General features: G+C 39.3%; 3 protein-coding genes across 4 annotated transcripts in view; all 3 read left to right on the top strand.

The window, feature by feature from the left end:
• The window catches only part of LOC134811618 (uncharacterized), a 95557-nt gene that overhangs the window by 1113 nt on the left and 74710 nt on the right, over positions 1–19734 (top strand). The gene's annotated exons all lie outside the window — the stretch shown is intronic.
• LOC134811623 (betaine aldehyde dehydrogenase-like) lies at positions 10280–16620 on the top strand. Its single transcript, XM_063818618.1, is given in 9 exon segments — positions 10280–10389; positions 10535–10699; positions 14204–14499; positions 14599–14775; positions 14941–15081; positions 15324–15569; positions 15976–16056; positions 16058–16149; positions 16319–16620. Coding segments are annotated over 9 exon segments (1515 nt in total). The 5' UTR covers positions 10280–10283; the 3' UTR covers positions 16530–16620.
• On the top strand, positions 17817–19469 carry LOC134811624 (N-glycosylase/DNA lyase-like). The gene is made up of 2 exons (XM_063818620.1): positions 17817–18723; positions 18869–19469. The coding sequence occupies exons 1-2, from the start codon at positions 17950–17952 to the stop codon at positions 19280–19282; spliced, it is 1188 nt and encodes a 395-aa protein (XP_063674690.1). The 5' UTR covers positions 17817–17949; the 3' UTR covers positions 19283–19469.

Raw genomic sequence — 19734 nt, forward strand, 5'->3', positions numbered from 1 at the left:
CCGTCACAACCAAAGATACAGCCGATTAAAATGTTGCTCGTACTAAACACAGCGTAATATCAACAAAACCGATCAAAATGACGTTAAAACAATCATTGCACATGCACGTGCGTGTAACAATGGTAACCATGGTAATTACGCAAATTCCTATTTCTCGTCTAATTTGCACGTGGGCGGTCGTACATACAGACATAAAGAATTCTCTGAATAATAATATAGAAGACTAGAAAACCCGTGGTCACAGGGAGGAAGCTAATAGTAATAGTATTCTTTGGTAGTCATTTTTTATCGCATCAAAAAACTATGCGAGTATACAGCCCATTAAAATGTAGCTCTCACTCATCACTGAACACAACGTAATTACCACAAACCGATCAAAATGTCGTAACAACAATTATTGCACGTGCACGTGCGTGTAATAATCCTCGTCACCATGGTTACTATGCAGCTTCCTACTTCTCATCAAATTTGCACGTGGGCGGTCGTACATACATACAGAAATAATTGTTTTATAATTATAACTAGAAAGCCCGTGGTCACCCGTCACAGGGAGGAAGGTAATAGTATTCTTTGGTAGTCAGTTTTTATAGCATCAACAAATATCCGTCACAACCGAAGATTCAGCCGATTAAAATGTATCTCGCACTGAACACAACGTACTTACTACAATTACAAAACCGATCAAAATGCCCCTCTCAAATCCTTGCACGTGCAAGTGCACTTTTGAATATCGTTACCATGGTTACTACGCAACTTCCTATTTCTCGTCTGATTTGCACGTGGGCAGACGTACAGCATGTACAGAAATAATTCTTTGAATTATAGTAGCTAGAGATAGAGATAATTAAACAAATTACAACACCAAAAATCTATTACATTTATGGAGGATGCTATTGCTACAGAAGGAATATAGTAGATAGATATAGTTTCATTGCGTCTTAATATATCACGTAGTCCAAGGAATCCTAATCCTTCTTTCGTCCCAAAGTGTCGTTTCTCTCGTATCCAATATCCAAATCCTGACTGCTTCAAATTATCCACATTTCCTTCTCAGTTCTCCTCTCCTGTCTTATCTGGTAATTTGGATCATGTTGTAGTTTGAATGTCGGATCATATCTCGTCATAAACTGGATCAGGTTCCGGACTGCGTAGAGCCAGTTTAACAGCACTATCGTCCACCTCAGGGTCGTTAGCCACCTCAATCAGGGCAGTGAGCTTGCTGTTATCTAGCGCTGTCATCCTATCCACCTGGCCCTGGCTCTGTGAAGTGGGAAGGGGAGTTATTTACCTCGGCATTTCCTAGCCACTTCTTGGTTCCACTCTGTGAGATAGAGGACCACTTTTTAAGTCAGAAAATATCAATTTATCTTTAGGATAGATTAGCAATCGTTTATGGGACGGGTGGATGATTTGATAGTGATTCAACTTTATTTAATTGTGATTTAATAATTATATCGTGTTACATATTAATGTTATTCTTAAAAAGCAGGGATAGTTTGTAAATATTAAAACTTTTAAGAAAGTTAGCATGTTACTTACCGGTTTTTGAATTTTAGCTTGCTTCTTTTGTACTCTCTTCCTCAAAGCTAAGAATACCACCAAGAGGAATAACAAAGTAAATATCACTATAAACGCTATGATTCCGCCAGATAGCCCACCACTGCAATCTGAAAGTGAAACAACAATGTTTGAGATTATAGGGCTACGCTAACCTTAGTCTCTTACTCTAAGTCTACGCGTAAGTCAAAGTGGTAAGGTCAAGACAACAATTCGCGAATGACTCTCAAGATACATGACATAACTTCAAAGTTGAATAACAATCTGTAACAACTTACGTTCCTCATTTCTGATAGTCATCGTCTCCGTAAAAACAGGGGTTTGACAAATCTCGCCCTTACTGGTAGCCTCTCTGTAAGTGAATGTCGTCGTACAGTCACATGTATCGAGAGGGGTCTGTACGATAAATACACTTTTCGTGGAGTTGTCAGCTTTGTTGCCCCCTTCGCAGGTAGTGGTTCCCCAGAACTGACCGTTTCCCTAGTGGCTCTGAATTGTGGTTAAATGTTTTATTGCGAATACAAAATCGTCACCAATTAAATGCCAATCGTTGAACAGAATATCAAATATATCCTCTTCGCTATCATAGCATTTGAATTATAGGGATGGAAACAGAAAAGAGCAATCGTGCTACATGAAGCTCTTAAAGTTAAACTTACTGTTTCTAGTTACAGAGTGCACAAAATCTATTTTGTCGGTACAATCATCAAGCAAGGATTTGGAGCAATTGGCATCTGTCCTCTCAATATTGACAACTTTGTTAACCTCATAAACTTGAACTCCCGTTTTATCACAATCAGTTGAGGCTGAGCACTTCAAACTACAACTAGAAACAAACCAACAATGGTCGTTACTCTGCCACTTGGCTGTCACCATCCCCGTCCCCGCTGAAGACTTGATCTTCTGGGTGGAGGACCCGGTGCAGGAAACTTCCAGAATACTTTCTACTTCCACTTCCGGCTCGGCGTTTCCCGAACACGAGAAAGTCGCGTACTCGTTGGATTTTATCTGAGATTCGGTAGATTTTGATTTAACACATCACCTCTTAAATGTTTAACTTTAAGTAAAACTAGTTTTTGTTACTATGTTGCTGTTAGATACTTTACATCCCAGCATTTGTCGATGTTATATTAATTATGCGTTTTCTATGCAATATGAATAAACCTAAAACATACCGTACCAGTAGATGATGAATACACTTAAAACTTAAATAGATATTCATAAATCACTCACAATAAAATTAGTTCCGTTAACTTTAGTAAAGGCTCCTGTGACCTCTAAGTTTGAAGTAACCTCCCCAGTACACTTTGCGCTCAGTGAAACATTATACTGACTCAACCAGCAAACCAACCAAAACAAAATCATTTCCCCACGAGAGCTTTAACTCTTCACATCAGTTATTAGCTATAGTGGATAAGGTTTCAAGTTGTGGTCCTCTTGTAGGTGTCCTGTGCAAATTATACTTTTTGATAAACGCAAACTAAGCGGTAAAGACATATGTATAATACAATTGTAAGTGTAAGTTAAACGTAATGTAGTTCAACGCATCCTGATAGGTTTACATTCATTGCATTTACAAAACATACAACCTGTCAAATCTCTAAAATACTCTAACTGCTACTGGACTGGACTGGACTGGACTGGACTGGACTGGACTGGACTGGACTGGACTGGACTGGACTGGACTGGACTGGACTGGACTGGACTGGACTGGACTGGACTGGACTGGACTGGACTGGACTGGACTGGACTGGACTGGACTGGACTGGACTGGACTGGACTGGACTGGACTGGACTGGACTGGACTGGACTGGACTGGACTGGACTGGACTGGACTGGACTGGACTGGACTGGACTGGACTGGACTGGACTGGACTGGACTGGACTGGACTGGACTGGACTGGACTGGACTGGACTGGACTGGACTGGACTGGACTGGACTGGACTGGACTGGACTGGACTGGACTGGACTGGACTGGACTGGACTGGACTGGACTGGACTGGACTGGACTGGACTGGACTGGACTGGACTGGACTGGACTGGACTGGACTGGACTGGACTGGACTGGACTGGACTGGACTGGACTGGACTGGACTGGACTGGACTGGACTGGACTGGACTGGACTGGACTGGACTGGACTGGACTGGACTGGACTGGACTGGACTGGACTGGACTGGACTGGACTGGACTGGACTGGACTGGACTGGACTGGACTGGACTGGACTGGACTGGACTGGACTGGACTGGACTGGACTGGACTGGACTGGACTGGACTGGACTGGACTGGACTGGACTGGACTGGACTTTTGGGAAAGCACTTCAATTATCAAACCAAATGTGTCTGGAAATTGTGGAGTTCCTAGTTCAAAACGTTCTCACTTAGGGAATGGCGTGCTACACTCTATATGATCGATAAAATTTTCAGGAAATTTTCAGGAAATTTTCAGGAAATTTTCAGGAAATCTAATTTTGACCCAAATAATGTATATTCTATGAAATTGTAAAGCAATTCTGGTATGAATTACGTGAGGTCGTGAGTTATTAGAGTTGCGTGTGGGTAGTCATTTCTATGTATTCTTACAATATAGTCATACTAATTGACCCCCGACAATTGACCCCCCGACAATTGACCCCCTATGTAATTACTCTGGGGTCGACTGTCGCGAAATCTAGGGTTTAGTACGACAATTGACCCCCCCCCCCCCCCCCGTCAGGGTCAGGGTCAGGGTCAGGGTCAGGGTCAGGGTCAGGGTCAGGGTCAGGGTCAGGGTCAGGGTCAGGGTCAGGGTCAGGGTCAGGGTCAGGGTCAGGGTCAGGGTCAGGGTCAGGGTCAGGGTCAGGGTCAGGGTCAGGGTCAGGGTCAGGGTCAGGGTCAGGGTCAGGGTCAGGGTCAGGGTCAGGGTCAGGGTCAGGGTCAGGGTCAGGGTCAGGGTCAGGGTCAGGGTCAGGGTCAGGGTCAGGGTCAGGGTCAGGGTCAGGGTCAGGGTCAGGGTCAGGGTCAGGGTCAGGGTCAGGGTCAGGGTCAGGGTCAGGGTCAGGGTCAGGGTCAGGGTCAGGGTCAGGGTCAGGGTCAGGGTCAGGGTCAGGGTCAGGGTCAGGGTCAGGGTCAGGGTCAGGGTCAGGGTCAGGGTCAGGGTCAGGGTCAGGGTCAGGGTCAGGGTCAGGGTCAGGGTCAGGGTCAGGGTCAGGGTCAGGGTCAGGGTCAGGGTCAGGGTCAGGGTCAGGGTCAGGGTCAGGGTCAGGGTCAGGGTCAGGGTCAGGGTCAGGGTCAGGGTCAGGGTCAGGGTCAGGGTCAGGGTCAGGGTCAGGGTCAGGGTCAGGGTCAGGGTCAGGGTCAGGGTCAGGGTCAGGGTTAATTGTATTAAATTATATTGTCGGGGGGTCAATTGTCGGGTGGTCAATTGTCGCCCACCCCTAAAAGTGTAACACACGTTCATGGTAATTTAAATGAACTCAGGAAGAAAAATGTATACTTTTTGAATGCAGAATTATTAGGTTTATTCAATTGAATGACACCGCGAAAAGTTCAAAACCTAAAATATAAGATTACGTCCCAATTACGATTTTCACAAAAATTCCCAAAGAATAGTCCTCTAATACATTTTGAAAATGTTGACATAAATTCCCCAAAGATAGTGTGAGATTAGGTGGTAGTAGTGTTCGATGGTTTCGTCAGGAAAGAAGGTAGGGTACTCCGTACTGTTCCACTTCCAGGTAGTATATATATACATACTAGTAGAGTAGTCGGTGGATTCAGTTTCACTTGTGGGGCCAGTGGTAGGCTTAGTGGTCTCGTCTTTCCATGAACCAGGGCTGGTTGTCCCAACATCACCTTGGCTTGTTGACCACTGAGTCGTATCTGTTCTATAAGGCGAGGTGTGCCCAAGTCCAACCAAGAGGAGAGTTAGGTAGAGAGTGGTGATCGTCATTACGTCGAAAGAATGAAGTGAGAGGGTTACAAGTTAGAGCTGTATAAATACTACGATTAAAAAAATAGTTTACTACAGGGATCACGTGCATGAGGGAGCTCGTGCAGGGAACATTGAACAATGATCAGTTTTTGGAAAACACGGAGCTTGAGTAATACAACAAAGGAAAACAAAGCGTCCTGGCGAGTACAAAGTGAGATGAAGAAACTTAATACTCATTCTTCGGAGCAGAGAAAATATTGTAAAAACGAGAAGAAAAGAAAAAAGAGGAGCTAATGATTAATTTGGAGTAAACAAAAGGGCACTTTAATTGAAAGCCTGGTTGAAATGTCCGTATGAAGTATGAAGTATGGTCTATAAAAACAATATAAGTAACTCCGGTTATTAATGAAGGAAGGTGTGGCTTCGAAACCATGCAGTTTAGAGCTCTTATCTAAGAATAAGCGAGTCACTTAATTTCTTGATAAAGTGTACATATTTTACTTTGCATAAAAGGCAACAAATATTGTTTGACTTTTGGAGTTTGGACAACGATGGGATTAAAAAATGGTGCAAAAACGATATGATAAAACCTTTTTGGGACTTCTTACTATATACTTAGGTACTATATATATTATATATATATATACTACCTTATCAAACTTTATTTGAACGGAAATTGGAGCATGAAGGCCCTGGCGTTTATTTTAATGTCCGTTCAAATAAAATCCGACAAGGTAGTTAAATTAAAGTCATTAAACGAATGCCTTCGAGAGTTTCTTTTTATGTCCGTTCAAAATTATGTCCGTTCAACTTCATGCAATATGCAATATGTCCACCGTCCGGTAAAATAACGTCCAATAAGGTAAACAAAAATATAACGTGTCTGCATCACTGCACACCGCTTCAAATGGCAACATCCTTAAAATATTCATAATTCACATCGTGCGGAATGTGTGCGGATGCATATTAGCCATCAGCTTGTAGTATAGGTTTATAATTCTCTCCGGGAATTATATCCCCGAAAAATCGTGAACCATGCAGCTCATGCGGAGCAGGGTTCTTTGATCCAAACTTACGACTTTCACTTTATGTTTGATCCGATTTCACGACTTTGGGAAACTAAATTTAAAAGGAGCCATAATTCTCCGTTTAACTAAAGGTTATAGTGTTTAGTTCAAGTTTGAGTCGTAAAATTTTAAAGCTAATTTGACGGTAAGTGGGGCTGATCGCGTCACTTAACAAATAGTTCACTACAGAGTACAGGGATCACGTGCAGGGAGCTCGTGCAGGGAACAATGATCAGTAATTGGAAAACACGGAGATTGAGTAACACGATACGACAAACGAAAACAAAGCGTCCTGGGCGAGTACAAAGCAAGTTGAAGAAACTTAAGACGCATTCTTCGGAGCAGAGAAAATATTGTAAAAACGAGAAGAAAAGAAAAAAAGATGAGCTAATGATTAATTTGGAGTAAAGAAAAAGGCACTTTAATTGAAAGCCTGGTTGAAATGTCCGTATGAAGTATGAAGTATGGTTTATTAAAAACAATATAAGTAACTCCGGTTATTAATGAAGAAAAGTGTGGCTTCGAAACCATGCAGTTTAGAGCTCTTATCTAATATCTAATAACAAGCAAGTAACTTAATTTCTTGATAAAGTGTACATATTTTACTATTGTGTAAAATTCAACAAATATTGTTTGACTTTTGAAGTTTGAACATATAATTGATGGGATTTTTAAATGGTGCAAAAACAATATGAAAATTTTTTTTGACAAACACTTTTTATCGAACTTTATTCGAAAGGAAATTGGAGCATGAAAGTCCTAGGCCTAACGTTCAACGTTTATTTCAATCATTAAATTTAATGTGGCAAGAAGTGGTTAGTGGGGGCTGATCGCGTCACTAAACGTCACGTCGTCACTTAAAGCTCAGTTTAGCGACCCTGTCGGCCTGTCTGCTCGACTGGGGGAGCGACCCTGCAACTACGACTGGGGAGCTAAAAGGCATATGATCCATTGATCCTTACAATACGCCATGCGTTAAAAATTAAGATATCCAGAAATCCTTAAAGTTAACGGCTGGGCGCTGGCGGGCTTGTTAGAAATGTTCTTTTTTCACATGCACAGCAAGTTGGAGCTGATCGCGCGCGACATTAATATAAATACAGTGATTGGTGATTGCACGCGTGACGCATTCCAATGGCAATAGTTAAGTTCAAGCAGCACGTGACACAATTCAGCCAATCAGTACAGCCTATTTACCTTAGGCTTATCTAATTCGTATCCAGTATCAGTACAGTCATTTACCTCATGCGCCTCATCTAATTCGTATCATTACAGCAATTTACCTTATTTAATTCGTATCACTATCAGTACAGCCATTTATTGTACGCGATGCACTACTGGGTCGCGCCGCGCATTTTCTGATCTCGCAACCTCGTGATCGTATGCAGATCGGCGAGATGCAAAGGATTGACATCGTGAATCAAAGCCATTTACCTTTACCTAATTCGTATCAGTACAGCAATTTATCTTTTTTACCTCTAATTCGTATCGATTTTTCATGCTGGTCCGCGTCTAGTTAGCTCGCTTTCTTTGTTATATCGCTGATCAGATTATAAATTCCTCGGAGGACACAGTGCATGACTAGTGGAGTAGTGGGGACTGGGGATGGCAAATGGCCATGGGGTCGCCGTTAATTCCACCTCGCGTCGCAACGTGATAGTTTTGTTTTAGTTGATTCAAACATTATAACTAGCAATCTTCCCGATTTTGAGGGTGCGTCATCCGACATGTTTGTAGCGCTGTCGTATACCTGCCAACTTTGGAATTACGACACCCTCCAGCCTCCGGCCTCCTCCGTCCTCACTGCCTCAAGGAGAGGTAGCACCAATGGCAATTTCGATCTAACGAAATTGTAAAAAGCATTATTTATAATTATTGCATTGGATGCGCGGGCGCGCGGCCCGGCGCGCCCTGTCTGTCCGGCCCAGTTAACATGAACACTTAGCATGCACTAGTTAATATAAATAGTGTAACTGTAACTGTATTGCGCGCTACAACAGTATTATTATTATTATAAAACAGGATCTTACCGACAAAAATGATTCTTAAAAATACCTTAATGTGGTAAACTGTACCCTTGAAAAAGATTTTCCCAACATCTGTTGTATGCAGCTATATTATGTACTACATATATATTAAATTATTTACTGGTCACGTATATGTGGTTTTAAAAATTGTTTGACGGATGTTACTCGTCTAAATTTCTTCGAAGTAGCGCGCGCCGCAATTTCTTCTCGAAATGGCCCGATGTGTAGCAAGTGCTACGAAATATTAAGTAGCGCGCGCCACGCCAAATCATTAACAATGGTCAAAAAATTGTATGACATTGAATGAATTTATTTATTGCAAATTTCAAGGATTGCTAGTATTTTATGTATTTGTTTTCACTTCTGCACGTGCCGGCCCAGTAAATATATATATAACATATAATATTACTTTGTCACTTTTTTTGATTGTAGGTTAACAACCTACCACATACTAGGACGGGCGCCGAGTTGGACTCGTCGACGGAACAAATATTGTTAACTTTTTGACAATTGTTGGAATTATAGGTCTGCAGCTTATAAACCTACAATTTTAATTAAATATTAAACCAAAATTATTTACACACGAACAATTATGTTCGGTGTTAAGTTTAAATGTAAAACGTTTCAAACTATTAAATTGAAAGACGCGCCGCGCATATTTCCACGATAAATTGAAAGTCGCGCCGCGCATATTTCCACGATCACTCAACATAATATATTTCTTAAATCGAGCGCTACCGTCCGGAGACCGACGACTCCTTGACATGTCCTTTAATATCATATTACGAAAGGTACGAATGTCGAATACCTTAGCTTAACGAGCAGACCTTACTATGTACTGACCTGATTTATATTTAATACTCGTTATGTTTACACGCCAACTTCTATTATTTCACAAATATGTAGTCAGTTCTGTTGCCAACAATCAACAAATAACCTTGTAGTGGTTGCTTAATACCAATTAACCGAATTTGCATGTTTATCATTAATTTCTCGAACTGTCACGTTTTCATTTCCATCATTCTTTTTCTTATGGTGCTAAAACTATGATTATTAGCTAATTTACTGTACTACTATACATAATTGAGGGAAATTTTTTTTCAAGATTCTTTTTTTTTCAAAATTCTTCTTCAATTCTTCAGCTTCAGAAATACGAATTTCTGAACAATTGAAAATCGTGGCTGTGTGCGCGGCGTACTGTATATGTGTTTGAAATTGAAATTTGAATTTATTTATGAATATAACATTATGTATTGATTGTTTTGTGGTAAATAAAAATTTTTTCTTTCCTAAAAAGAAAAATTTTTTCTTTCCTCTTTTTTTTCTTCATTTTAATGAAGAAATTGACAGGCTAGGAGCCAACGGCTGTAACTAACCCCTGCATTGGTTATTCTCTGATAATTGTATAATTTGCATGATTGAATTTTGTATTGTGCAAGTGCTCGACGTAATCTTAGACAAAATTCTTCAACAAACTTCCTGTTAACAATTCCATTTTGTGTGGCTTTGAACGTGAAAAAAGATACAATAGGACTTATAGCATTAAATCATTAAATTGACATCAGATATGTATAATCTAATCTTCGTCGCTTAATTTATTCTGCACATCAAACAGCTGTTACTATTTGGCTGCAACATTCACAATTGCCCTTTACATGCCAGCACAAACTCAGATCCCGCTAGGGGCTGACATCTTAACCTTAACACTGTTTAGATGGTATGAGGCTTGGTGTGATTAAAAGAATGAGCTCATCCTTCAGCCGTGCTGTAGAACTACTGCCCCCTTCCCTGAATTGGGTGGATAACGACTATTATGTTGGATCAGGTAATTCAAACTCATTTTTTGAATGTTCTGATGAATTTAACCCATGATATACTTCATTCTGTGAGACAAGGAAAATAAATTTGCTTGCAAGCTTCTGGTGGAAATACTTTTTATTTATTTACACTCTAATCATTATTTTGCTCAGGGAAAGGACTTGACGTGGTGAACAAAGCCACTGGAAATGTAGTCATGACCAGTGCCTCTGCTAGTGATGCTGATGTCGACACAGCAGTACAGTCTGCCCTTGCAGCATTTCAGACTTTCAGAGATATACCTGCTGCAGAACGAGGCCAACTTCTCCTAAAGGCAGGTAAAGATTCAGGAGCTACATCAGTGATGTACTATAGAAAAGACAATTTTATTATTTATCACCAATTCAATACATAATCAATAAATATATATCCGAATAAATTTGATTAAAAATTAAATGATACAAGTATGCTAGCAGCTAGCGCGCTTATATTTGAGAAATATTCACGCTGTTAAAATGGGTTTTACCCCACCGCCACTCACATTAGCACAGTTGGTGAACGGACCCAGGCGCTGTTAAGCTTTTATGAGCCCTGGTTGACTGCTGAGAGTGGCGAAGGGGCTGATATTAATTTTATCTTAGTTTAACCTAGATTCCAATAAAATTTTAGTTTTGTGTTATAATTATATGATTTTTATGCGATATTTAAGTTACAGCTGCTCGCAATACATTATTGCTTAAAAATTGTTAAATATGCTCGCTATACGCTTAATTTTAGATACCGTATGTATATATACATATCAGCTCATAATACCAAATAACAATAATAAATAAATTAAAAGCATTGAAGAGGTCCAAAACCAATTCAACATTCAAGCATGACACAAAGTTGAATACATTTTCATCGGAAGCTGCAAGCTTATTAACGTTTGATTCCGTACGTTCATGATCCGTTATTATGCATTCACCTTCAGGCGGTGTCGACGGATCATGCGAAAAGGGTTTTTGACAGGCTGTGCCCTTACCATAATTAAACTGAACCATTGCCTGATACGATGTAAACAAGAGTGTTGGATAGGTGAGCCGCGCAAGCGCTCGCGCATTTGTGTCGCTCTAACAAATAGCACTTGAATAATTTAGCTACCAAGACGTAAATCGCGCGTTACGTAAAGTATTATTCTTCCCTTCGGATAAAGTGAACGTTACACCCGCGTGTAACCTGCTTTAATGTTTTGTGTGCATGTGTGGTGGAGTGAGTGTATAATGTAATGATTGAATGAATCTTTTTTCTTTTGTGGTGCATATATTATGTGAGTGACAGGTGTAAAATCTAAAATATATAAATATAAATGGGGGTCTTTTCATAGGAAAGTGTTGAAGTTTAAGTCCTGCCAGTTAATATTTTCAGGTTGGTGTTGAGCCTTCATGATAGAAAGCTTCAATCGGGATTTAATTGAACCTAGTGAACCTATTTTACCACGTGCATTTGACTGCTCAAGAAACCTATTCCATAAATTTGCCCCTTTATATGCGAAATTGTGAGATGAGTGTGGTGTCACAAATCTGTCATCTCTGAGCTGAGACTTCTTAAAGAGAGAATACATGGATATGGGCTGATGACTCTTCACTATCTTCATTGTTTCAGTAATGCATCTGTATCTATATATGTTATGTACTGTCATTAGTTCCTTAGATTGGAAAATAGGTTTTGTTGATTCTCTAGAGTGGAATTCTGCCCCAAGTATTTGGCAGCGATGTGGCCTTGCTTGTTTATCACCAGTCTTCCTCAAGCTGATACATATAGAACACGGTTTAATGTGAGGTATAGTTGATTCATTGGATATTTGACCTTTCTTGTTTATACTGCACTGGATTGGCCTGCTACGAGAACAAGTTTTAAACTTGTCGCTAAATGCTTCCGAGTCCCCAAATAAGATTCGGACACATTTCTTCTGTGCAAGGAATAGTGGTGAAAGCTTATTAATTGATACACCACCCCATACAGTTATACCGTATCCTAGATGAGATTCAAAAAGAGTGTGGTATATCTGTTTGTACAGCTGGCTGGGGAGGGAGTTTTTTATTCGATAAATACGGCCACATATGCTGTTTAATTTCTTAGTTAGTTTCTCGATATGAGGTGTCCAACTCAGTTTGTCATCAATAATTACACCTAGAAATTTCGTTTCAGTAACCTGTTTGATCGGGATCCCATCAATTTCTAGATTCAAGTCATTTTCAGTATTATCAATGGTCTTACGTTTAGTAGGCGAGAAGTACATGTAACAAGATTTTTTAACATTAATGTGCAGTAGGTTATGGCGCATATATTGGCACACAGAGTCGAGAATTTCATTCGCTATTTTGTATGCTTGTTCCTTAGTTTCAGCAGCTACAAAGATGTTTGTGTCATCTGCAAATAGTACAAATTTTCCTAATGTACTACATCTATAGATGTCATTTATATAGATAAGAAAAAGCAAGGGGCCCAAAACGGATCCTTGAGGTACGCCTAGTTTAACTGGGAGAGGCTCTGATTCTTCACCAAGTACACTAACATACTGGTATCTATTATTTAGATAGCTGGAGAGCAGCTTTAGTGCGTTTCCTCTAACTCCGTAATTACTAAGTTTCTTAAGTAGCATATCAAATGGTAAGGTATCAAATGCTTTAGAGAGATCGATAAATATTCCTAATACGTGGTTTTTATTATTCCGTTTTTCTTCGACGTGATTTACGGAGTAGTTAAGAGCATGACTTGTCGAGTGGTTTTTTCTAAAGCCGAACTGATTTTCGAATATTATTCCTCGAGATAAGAAAAAGTTGTATAATCTACTGTAAATAATTTTTTCAAATATTTTACCAAATACTGGTAATGTTGATACTGGCCTGTAATTCTCTAGTAATTCCTCATCTTCTTTTTTATATATCGGGGTTATCTTACCCGTTTTCAGTTGATCAGGGAAGACACCTTCATTCATGCAGTTGTTATAAATTCTGGCAAGATGTTCTGATATAGTTTGACTACACTGCTTCATTACATGTGCCGGTATGTCGCTAGCTTTACCGTTATTAAATTCACTTATAATTTGTATTATTTCAGAGCTTGTACATTCAGCAAGATAAATACTTGACGGACAGGACTGTGGCAAGTAGTCAGTGAATGATTTAGCAATTATAGGATCTTCAATCTTCATCAATCCTCCTCTCATAGACCTCGTTCAGATTGGAGGCGATTGACACAAAGTACTTGTTAAATTCATGAGCAATAACTCGTCGACAAATAACACGCTCATTGTTTATCATGAATGACGGTTTCATTTGCTTATTTTGCTTTCCTCGCACTTTATTAATTAACTGCCAGGTTTTTTTACTGTCACCCTGACACTCCTCAATTTTGTTGCACGTGTAGAGGCGTTGAGCTAGTCTTATTACGTGTATAAACCATTTACCACAAACCATGATATACCACAGGTTATTCCTTCCCCCAGATTTTCCATTCAAAATATCTCCACATTTAAGCTAAGAATCACCTTTAAAAGCTTGGTTAAATTTAAGGCAAGCATATGCTTTCAGTAATTATACGGTATACCACATGCTGCTATACACCGTTTTTCTTTTAGTATTATTTTATGGCATAATAAAATATCTAATTTGGGTAATCTTTTTAGTTTCAAATAGCCTCACCTTTCCATCAATTCATAACCAGAGCATTTGAATTTAGATGCTGATAACCTCACTTTAGGTCCACTCTATTAAAGAAGTATGGGACCTATGGGTGCATCAGCATGTAATAACACCTTTCAATTACGTTAATTCATTTGCTCAGCTCCATTATTTCAGCTACGCTACTTGAAGAGAGGACGATAGAGTTCGCTCACCTCGAAACACTGGACACAGGAAAACCTTTCTATGAATCAGAGATGGACGTTGGTACAGGGGTTGATGCCCTGAGATTCATTGGAGGCTTAGTTCAGAACTATCATGGCAATCACTTTGATTTAGGGGGAAACTTTGCATACACATCTAGGGAACCCCTTGGTGTTATCGGAGGGATAGGACCTTGGAATTATCCTCTACAAACGGCGTGCTGGAAGATTGCTCCTGCTTTAGCCTGTGGAAATTCTCTCGTTTACAAGGTGTGTAGTACTTATTGGCTGAATTAAACATTTTGGGCTATAATGAATTGAACTGAAAAAAATGTGCTAATCTTAAATTAATAAATTCAACCACGTCAGTGTTCTGAGTACACTCCTCTCTCGACAGTAGCTTTTGCAGCACTGCTAAAAGAGGCTGGGCTTCCTGCCGGTGTGGTGAACATTGTGGCTGGTGAGGGCTCAGTGGGAGCCGCCATTACCGCCCACCCAAACATCTCCAAACTCAGCTTCACTGGATCCGTCCCTACTGGCAAACGGGTAATATTCTAATCTGTGATATTTCTTAGTAAATTCCTTGTGTTTCCTATGAGTTGAATATAATCTTGATGTAATGGTCATCGGTCATATTAACAATTTGAATTTTAGTGTAGAATGACAGGAAGATATAAATTTGGCAGGCTAAACCCACTGTTTCCGTTTCAGATAATGTCCAAAGCTTCGGATAGTCTTAAGAAAGTAACCCTGGAACTCGGTGGCAAATCACCTCTTATTATCTTTGATGATGTGGATATGAAGAATGCGGTATCTACTGCCATGCTTGCTAACTTTTTCTCCCAAGGGGCGGTGAGTGATCGTAAAAACAGATTTTATTTTTAGTATGGGAGGGGCCAGAGTGACGTTAATATTGAGAATTTTACAGACTTGGACTAAAGAAAATATTTTTCTGTGCACATTTTTCTATTTCTTTTATTCTGATCCTATATCGTGCATAAATCTTAGTATTACACAAAATGGTGATATTTGCATTGCCTTATAGAAAATAATCCTGTCATGATCATTTAAAAATCAATACTTCATCGTCGCAGGTTTGCTCAAACGGTACACGTGTGTTTGTTCAGAGATCCATCTTGGAAGAGTTCACATCTCAACTTGTAGAACGAACCAAGAAACTGAAGATCGGTAACCCGATGCAGGAGGACGTTAAAGTGGGAGCCACGATCTGCAAGATGCAGTATGATAAGATCCTGAAGTATCTGGATATAGCGAGAGAGGAAGGTTGTGAGGTGTTATGTGGGGGTGGAGCAGTGACCCTTGATGATCCTGACCTTGCTGTGAGTTACTCTTCTAGCATTAATTAGGCTCTTTCAGACATTTTAGGATTTATGATATATCTCAACTACGTTTTCATAAGAATTACATGAGAGTATACTTTATAAACATCCCCAATCTCCATGGTTTCTTAAGATATATTGTAAGTTATCACTGGGTATACCGCGTGTTTATTCAATAGAAATTCATGCGGGCCACTTAATTCGATTTCCCGTAGTCTCTCCTTACCTTACCGCCCTACACAAGTACACAGTACACTTGCAACTTTTGTTTAAAGTTGTTATCTTATCATCAAACTCATTTTAAGACCGTTCAATAAAAAAGTAACTTTGCCTAAATACCCCCCCCCCCCCCTCCCCTTGATACGGTCCCATTTAACCCCGTTTACAAGAAATCGCCGTTTCTCAGGGAGGTTTCTACATTGCCCCAACAGTTCTGGGAAACTGTACAGACGACATGACAGTGGTAAAGGAGGAAGTGTTCGGACCAGGTTCTCAGTATCTTAGTGTTTGACACGGAGGAGGAGGTTATAAAGAGAGCTAATGATACTCCTTTCGGACTGGCTGCTGGAGTTTGCACTCAGTAAGTTTCATTTTAAGTATTTCTATATTACTACCTCCTTTTCAAACAGTCAAGACAACAAGATGGCCACTAATTTCAGAACAATTTTAACCGTTCACGTTGCATCCACTAACATATCAATAAGAGAACTCTTTGAGTAACTGAAGGCAGTAAACATCGTTAATTTCAGGAATTTATCTCGAGCCTATCGAGTAACATCTAAACTAGAAGCCGGCTCTTGCAACATCAACACATTCAACAATTTCCCTACAGTAATACCTTTCGGGGGATACAAGAACAGTGGGATTGGTCGGGAACTGGGCGAGGAATGTTTCAATTATTATTCCCAAACTAAATCTGTTTACGTGGAAACGGGCGACCCCTGGTGCCCATTCGAGTGATTTAAGTTAAACACTTTTCAGAGCTCTTTGTTTATATGATTTTTACAAATGTCTATGTTAGTTAGTCTTAGATCGTTTTATGTAAATTAGGAGGTAGTTTAATTTTAAAGATTATATTAATGTGACAAATCTAATTTATTTTCCATATCTTAATAAGTTTTTAGTTTCTAACCTGATTCAGAGTTCTTGAACCTAAAATTAAAGGTATCGAATATTCGTTTGTTGACTGATGATAAAACTGTTGATTATTGTTCTTGTCGTATTACTATTAATCAGATTGCTAAACATTCCCGTTTTATCATGAATCAAGTACAGTCTAACTAATCTGACCACAGTAGGATGGGTTATACCTTCAGAGAATTGTACCTAACAGGTCGTCCCCCGGTCATCAGATGGCGAGGCGAAGTTGCAGAGACCTACTACAAAGAAGGAAAGAAGTTCTACCATATTTGGGACAGGAAACAGATGAGGAAAGCCTTTTTTGCAAAGAAGATAGCTCTACCGGCCACCATCACCTTTGTCTGTGTTTTCACTGGTTATATGATGTTGAAGGGACAGGGCATGTTGCACGTGCTACAGAACCCCCGGGACGGTGTTAAAGAGTATTATAACCATACGATTGGCAGACATCTGGGTTCCCATTTTAAGGACGAGAGAGCGATGAGACAGAGGGAGGCGTACAGGAAGGCTCTGGAGAAAAAGGAGGCGCTGATCATGGAACAGTTCAAGAAATACGAAGAGAAGGAGTCATGAGGAGCTCTATAATTTGTAGTTATATAGATTACTGAATCTGGGTAACTGATACTGTTTAGTGTTAGGCGTGGTAGCAGAGTTAAAGAAGAGAGAAATAATTTATTGAGTATGTATCATGTATGTACAAGTTGAGACAATGTTTATATTATCTTGGGAGATTTGTATGCTTTATTACGAGAACAAGGTATTTAAGATGATAATAGACACGAAGATTATGAGAATCCGCCTTTTAGTTCTAGAAGTTTTCACAATTAAATGTATGTTTTTTATTTTAAGTTATTGTGAATATTTTCAAAAACAAATAGTTTTAAAAACTAAAAGTACGGTAACAGACTTGTTATTTTCATGAGCAAAATTCAATTGTCAATGTATTGACAAGCTCCAATCACGATGTATGTTAAACCTAGGCGTTTAATGAATCAAGTATATCATATGGTGTACATTTGTACAAGTGTCATATAATATCTCCCTATTTCCATGCTAAGAGAGGTTTAATTAATTATCTGCTCACCGTGTTATCAGTCTACTTTCCAGGTGTTAATATCCTGAGAACTGAACTTACCCAGTATCTTCTGATGATTTAACTACACAACGCGTTTGTAAGTTAAAAGTGCCAATCATTGCATTACGTGGAACGTTGCTGACGCTGAGAAAATCGTTACATAATATGAGAAATTATACATGTCAAGAGCTACAGAGTCACTTTTCTGTTGAATCAAGCGAAATCAATTTGGACAAAATTCTGGCAACAGGCCAAGTTTTCAGATGGCGGAAGTTTGAGGACACTTGGTTTGGTGTTATCAGAAACAAAGTATGGGTTCTACGACAGGACATGTCTGGAATTCATTACACATTCCATCTTGTGTATGAAGAAAATGAAAAGGAAAATGTAAATGTGAAGCCAGTTGACGAGTTGTTTGAATACTTCAACCTCAACCACAAACTATCAGAGATAACCAAACCATGGATATCATCAGACAAACACCTCAGCTCGCTCCTCACATCACACCAGGGCCTCAGACTTATCAGGCAGGACCCTTACGAGTGTTTACTGGCCTTTATAACGTCCTCCTGCAACAACATTCCCAGAATATCTTCCCTCATGCTTAAACTCTCTCAGCTTTCCCAGCATAGTGTCACAATTAATGACACTCAGTTTCATAGCCTCCCCGATATCACTATTTTCCAGAAACCAAACACTGAGCAGAAATTGCGGGCGCTAGGGTTCGGCTATCGTGCAAAATACCTGGTTTCAGCAATGTGCGATGTTTCAGGACGAGGAGGATTGGAATGGCTGGAATCTCTGAGGCATGTGGAGTTGAGTGAAGCTCGGAAAGAGTTGAGCGAACTTGCTGGAGTGGGCCCTAAAGTTGCTTCTTGTGTGTGTTTGATGTCCCTTGATAAACACGATGCCGTCCCCATTGATACCCACATTTATCAAGTACGGACATTTTCTCAATTTGAAGTTATACGATCTGCTGATTATTCTGTCACCTTTTGATTGTAATATTGTTTATTTATTGACCTACACAATGTGATATCTCAAAAGCTTAGTTGTTTGAGCCTGATCATAGTTTTTACTTCAGGTCGCTGTTAAGTACTATGGAAGACCAAATAAATCTCTAACACCAGCACTACATAACTCTATCGAGAAGTTCTTCCAAACAAAACACGGACTGTTTGCTGGCTGGGCTCAAGGATATCTCTTTTACTCCAACTCTAAAAAAGATGTCAAACCTAAAAAAGTTGTCCTAGAGAACGACTCCAAAACAGATGTTAAATCTAAAGAAGTTACTCTCAAGAATAGCTCCAAAAAAGATGTCAAGCCTAACAAAATGACTGTCAACAACAAAAACAAGAATAAAAACGTAAACCAGAAAAATAAACCAGAAAAACGACCTGTTGATACAAATGGTACGAATTGTGAGGTAATCATTGATCTCGATGGCAATCTTACTAAGGTTTTACCGAGAACAAGGTCAAAGAGAACAAAATCTTAAGGTTAATTTAGGTATCTATTTTTACATTGATAGGCAATGCAGTTGGCTTTTATATATTTGAATTTTGAAATTGAAGTTTTGATGTTTTTACCAAGCTTTATCTCGTTTCATTCAAGTTTTTCTCATCTCGTATTGGGAAGAATTATATTATGTGAACTAACCGAATTCAACTGGATTATTATTTCGATTTGTTGTATTTCTGTAGCTTACATCACATTAACCATCAAGTTTTTATTAAGATGAAGATTAGTATACAATGTTATATGACCTAGACGAATAAATTCTGTGCTTTTCACCATACAAAATACATTAATATATATATTATATATAATATAATATAATATATTTATCATATTATATACTATATTATATGCATTATGCACTCATTTAACTCATTCAACTTTTAAACATTGCTTCTCCTGACCATTTACAAATGTTTCCTACTTCATCTG

Source organism: Bolinopsis microptera, chromosome 2, assembly GCF_026151205.1.
Source record: "Bolinopsis microptera isolate Bmic1 chromosome 2, MBARI_Bmic_1.0, whole genome shotgun sequence".
Lineage (NCBI taxonomy): Eukaryota > Metazoa > Ctenophora > Tentaculata > Lobata > Bolinopsidae > Bolinopsis > Bolinopsis microptera.